Raw genomic sequence first — 5,454 nt, forward strand, 5'->3', positions numbered from 1 at the left:
GGTAAGGGGAAACGGAGGATCCTAAGCATTAACTAATAATTCAGGCTATAATGAGTGTAATAAAATAGTGTGTGAAGAATGTCTGTGGGTGAAAAAGGAAGACGGAGACATAATCTGTGAGTGCCGATGGGGAAGAGACTCATTTAGGATTCTTCAGTCACAGAGGCATGATTTTTATATGTGTTTATTATTTCCCATGAACAAGAATTTTTGTAGCATATCCCTCCTAGGCAATGCGCAGAAAGAAAATTAATGAAAACTATAACAAGAGGGGTAATTTTGTGCTTAATTATATAAAGACATTAAATGTCATTTCCACACAATGTTGAGCTGCATGTAAAATAGCCAGGGGCATGTTGAAACTTAATTTATTTGTTTTAAAATTTTATTTTCCTTAGCAGATCTCTACAGTCAGAGTGCTCCAAAGTGGAAAGATAAAAAGGAAGCATGATGCAAAAACTATTTAACTGAAAGACTGCTTTACTGGTTTCAGTAGATAGAAAAGGAAGTGCTAGGAGAGGCAATTTACCTGAAAATTAGCTTGAATCAAGCAGCTTCAAGAAATAAGAACCTGAAGGAAATCTCTGATGCAATGTATTTCAAATAGACTGATCCTACCCATAAGGTTTTGTAAAAGGACTGCATCTAGTAGTCTCATCTAAACTAAACAGTATTTAACAGAGAAGACTGATATTTGTCACAGCAGAAAATGGATAATTTTTCCTCCCAGCCCAACTTCAATGCTTCCTGTACTGATGTGGATTTTGGTTGCTACGGGTCAGGACAACATGGGCACAACATGACAGCTCCACAGCTGATTCCTAAGTTCTACATTGCCGTTCCCATCATCTACTCTGTGATCTGTGCTGTCGGGCTCACGGGGAACTCTGCAGTCATTTATGTCATCCTAAAAGCTCCCAAAATGAAGACCGTCACCAACATTTTCATCCTGAACCTGGCCATTGCTGATGAGCTCTTCACGTTGGTACTTCCTATCAACATAGCAGACTACCTGCTGCTTCAGTGGCCCTTTGGCGAATTCATGTGCAAGCTGATCATCTCCATCGACCAGTACAACACTTTTTCAAGCATTTATTTTCTAACGGTCATGAGCATCGATCGATACCTGGTGGTGGTTGCCACCATCAAATCAAAGAAAATGTGCTATCGCACCTACAGGGCTGCCAAGACAGTGAGTCTCTGTGTCTGGGTTTTTGTCACCATCATCATATTGCCATTCAGTATCTTTGCCAAGATACACACTGAAGAGGGACGATCCCAGTGTGTCTTTGTCTTTCCCAGCCCAGAGGGCTTCTGGTGGAAAGTGAGCCGCCTCTACACCCTTATCTTGGGTTTTGCCATCCCGGTGTCCACCATCTGCATCCTGTACAGCACCATGCTCTTCAAGCTGAGGCGTATGCGGCTCCACAGCAATGCTAAAGCTTTGGACAAAGCGAAAAAGAAAGTGACAATAATGGTGCTGATCATATTGGGCGTTTGCCTGTTCTGTTGGACCCCTTATCACCTGAGCACTGTGGTCGCCCTCACCACAGACATCCCACAAACCCCTCTGATAATTGGAATCTCCTATTTCATCACCACCCTGAGCTATGCTAACAGTTGCCTCAACCCGTTCCTTTATGCCTTTTTAGATGATACTTTCCGGAAGAGTTTCCGAAAGTTGGTTGAATGTGGAACTCCCTCATAAGATACCGGATCTTTTTCTAGCAGCTTTTAAAAATAAGGTTAATGCATTGAAGAAACTCCATGAAGCATGATTGGAAGGGACTAGCTCTGGCCATATAACCAGATCTAAAATGTTGTAAAACTGAAAATTCAGGAATTGGCTCATCCTCTTCTTCAAGCAGTGTCCCTGTACCCCCGACAGAATGAAGAAGCTTGCTGCATCACCACATCACATCCTCCAGGGAATTTTAAAATTGTTGTTTCTTTTTTTGGCACTACATCTATTCATTGTGGATTCTCCTCCTATTGGTATGGAATGGAACACAATTCCTTGGAATGCAAAAAAAAGAAAGAAGAAGATTTAGTATTCAGCAGACCCAATATATAGAACAGTACTAATTGAAACATAGAGGGTTTTTTTCCAAGCCAAATAAAGGTGTGCAGAGTGCCTTTGCTTAATGAATCTGAATCCTGCTAGTTTTATACCTGCATTATATTTATCTTGCTGTATTACCTTCCTCCATCATATTTTATTACATATTAATTCTGCATTTGACAAGGTAAGCTTTTATGACAAGGTAATGTGTTCTTCTACAGCTCCCACACATTTAATTGGGGGGATGTGGGCCTAGTTGATTAATTCTTCCTTTCCCCCATATTCAATCACATTGTGTATTTTAAGTTCGGACACATCCTGTAGTAGTGATTATTATTATTCTGTAAAAATACTGTAATTAATGCTTAAACTGCTGCACAAATCTTCTGTGTACAGACTTTCTTAGATATAAGTATTTTGCAAAGGAAAGTGCCCTCTAGCATAAAATGTGAAGGCTTAATCTTTGTCACATTTTCTTACAAAAAAGACCATCCCAATCTTTTCTTCTTTTTCTTTTTTAAATACTGGAGATAAGAACATACAAAGTCCCCCAAAGTCCCAATAAATATAAGGAAATAACAGATATATATATATATCCTAATAAGATTTAAATATTCACAGCTTGTTGCTTTGTAAGTGCCAAGTGGAGATGAGGAAATAAATTACTTTTTTGTAGCAACATGTGTCGAGAGCCACCTTCAGTAGGAAGCGGAAATTTCAGTCCAAGTACACTTCTCTAAACACCAGGCAAAGTTCTCGTTGGAAGAAAGAAGCTCCCTGCTTTTAATAAGACTTCTAAATCTGGATTATTCCCGAGATTCTCAAATCTTTTCTTAAATAGTTGTAGTTCTTATCTGGCGAGCCTACATCAACTTTGGAAGGCATCTTGTGAAAAATTTGATCTGAAGCTTCTCAAAACGAGTGCTTTTCCCAAAGTTGATGGAGGGGCTTGCCTGATACAAACTACTATTCAAGAAATGATTTGAGAAACTTGGGAAATACCCCAGGTTTAGATGTCTTGTTTTCCCAGGGTTTGGCCCCCGTCACATGCTGAGACAGATGGATGTCAACAACAACAACAACAACAGGCCTTTTGTTTTAGGCATGGGCCTGCTTCCTTCCAATGACCATGTCACAATGCTAGGATTACCCGAATCCCTCCATTTGGGTGATATTTATTTTATTTTATTTTATTTTTTATTTTAAACATACAAATAAATACATAGATAACAAATACATACTTTGGTACCAAATCAAATAATGTCAGACTTAAAAACCTTACTTCTCAACATATATAAAAAGAAAAGGGAAAAGGAAACAAAAAAAGACAAAAAGACAAAACAAAGACAGTGACAAAAACAAAAACAAATTCAATATGTATTTTTTGTTAGATAATATTTGATACGATTCAGTCCTATGGTTGCTTTTCTTGTATATGATACCTTTCCTTATGGATTGAATCTCTTTACATCCTTTAATTGTCGTGGACCTCGTAATGGTTCATTTTACTTTACTACATTCCCCCCCCCCCGTGTTTAATGTTTTCTCCTCATCTTGGTATGAGGAAGCGATGCATCTCTGTTTATGGAATTATTCCAAACACAACCAAATTTTAGATGTGCGAGATATACCTTAGTACTACTTAAAGGCCTTAGTTTGCAGTTTCTCACATGCAGTAGTGGGCTACCCATGCAGGAACATAGGAAACTGCTTTATACCAGGTCTGACTATTGGTCCATCTTTGTTCAGTATTGTCTTTGCCGACCGGCAACAGTTTTCTAGGGTTTCTGGGCCCTATTTCCCAGCCCTACCTGGAGATGCCAGAGACTGAACTTCGAACCTTCTGCGTGCAAGGCAGATGGTCTCCCCCTGAGCTACGGCCCTTCTTCCTCCATCCCATTGTTGAATATCAGTCCCTTAAAGGAAGCAAGCTACCTCCCAGACATTTTGTGCACTTCATCTTTAAGAAGCAGATTTTCACAGGGAAGGCTCTGGGGCCAAAAGAAGAGTGCTGACACACGGAGCTTGGAAGTGGAGACCTGTGCCTGGAAAGAGGGGGTGAAAGGTAAGTATGGGTAAGCCCCAATTAAGCAGCAAGTAGCGGGTAGCACTGTGGGTTAAACCACAGAGCCTAGGACTTGCCGATCAGAAGGTCGGCAGTTCGAATCCCCGTGACAGGGTGAGCTCCCGTTGCTCGGTCCCTGTTCCTGCCAACCCAGCAGTTCAAAAGCACGTCAAAATGCAAGTAGATAAATAGGTATCGCTCCGGCGGGAAGGTAAACGGTGTTTCCGTGTGCTGCTCTGGTTCACCAGAAGCGGCTTAGTCATGCTGGCCACATGACCCGGAAGTTGTATGCCGGCTCCTTCAGCCAATAAAGTGAGATGAGCGCCACAACCCCAGAGTCATCCGCGATTGGACCTAATGGTCAAGGGTCCCTTTACCTTTACCTAGCTAGACATACGCCAGTTAATCCCAGAATTCCACAGCAATCCAGTGAAATAGCAGGCTGACACTTTGCCTCACAAATGGGCTCCAAGGCAGGATGAACACTCAAATATTGACTCTTCCCATGCCTCCTTACAGGCTAGTGGTCTTTGGTACTGCATTCCCCAAAGGGTCAGAGCAAAGTCATCTCACACATGCAGCCAAAGAGGGGAGCAATAATCTTATCAATGGGCCCTCCCCATTTGTTTTAATATTAATTTGGTATATTACAGCTGGAGTATATTGAACTTTGTTGTTGTTGTTGTTCAGTCGTTCAGTCGTGTCCGACTCTTCGTGACCCCATGGACCAGAGCACGCCAGGCACGCCTATCCTTCACTGCCTCTCGCAGTTTGGCCAAACTCATGTTAGTAGCTTCAAGAACACTGTCCAACCATCTCATCTTCTGTCGTCCCCTTCTCCTTGTGCCCTCCATCTTTCCCAGCATCAGGGTCTTTTCCAGGGAGTCTTCTCTTCTCATAAGGTGGCCAAAGTACTGGAGCCTCAACTTCAGGATCTGTCCTTCTAGTGAGTACTCAGGGCTGATTTCTTTGAGAATGGATAGGTTTGATCTTCTTGCAGTCCATGGGACTCTCAAGAGTCTCCTCCAGCACCATAATTCAAAAGCATCAATTCTACGGCGATCAGCCTTCTTTATGGTCCAGCTCTCACTTCCGTACATTACTACTGGGAAAACCATAGCTTTAACTATACGGACCTTTGTCGGCAAGGTGATGTCTTTGCTTTTTAAGATGCTGTCTAGGTTTGTCATTGCTTTTCTCCCAAGAAGCAGGCGTCTTCTGATTTCGTGACTGCTGTCACCATCTGCAGTGATCATGGAACCCAAGAAAGTGAAATCTCTCACTGCCTCCATTTCTTCCCCTTCTATTTGCCAGGAGGTGATGGGAC

At 41.9% G+C, this 5,454-nt stretch overlaps 1 protein-coding gene across 1 annotated transcript; it reads left to right on the forward strand.

Annotated features, from left to right (window-relative positions):
- Positions 1-402: 402 nt before the first annotated feature.
- NPBWR1 (neuropeptides B and W receptor 1) lies at positions 403-1,723 on the forward strand. Its single transcript, XM_033154047.1, has one exon. The coding sequence runs from the start codon at positions 710-712 to the stop codon at positions 1,706-1,708; it is 999 nt and encodes a 332-aa protein (XP_033009938.1). The 5' UTR covers positions 403-709; the 3' UTR covers positions 1,709-1,723.
- The last annotated feature ends 3,731 nt before the right edge of the window (positions 1,724-5,454 follow it).

This window comes from Lacerta agilis, chromosome 7 (assembly GCF_009819535.1).
Source record: "Lacerta agilis isolate rLacAgi1 chromosome 7, rLacAgi1.pri, whole genome shotgun sequence".
Classification (NCBI taxonomy): Eukaryota; Metazoa; Chordata; class Lepidosauria; order Squamata; family Lacertidae; genus Lacerta; species Lacerta agilis.

Bases quoted from the DNA above. Each gene is read 5' to 3' on its own strand.
- NPBWR1 (XM_033154047.1), top strand. From the start codon at position 710: ATGGATAATTTTTCCTCCCAGCCCAACTTCAATGCTTCCTGTACTGAT.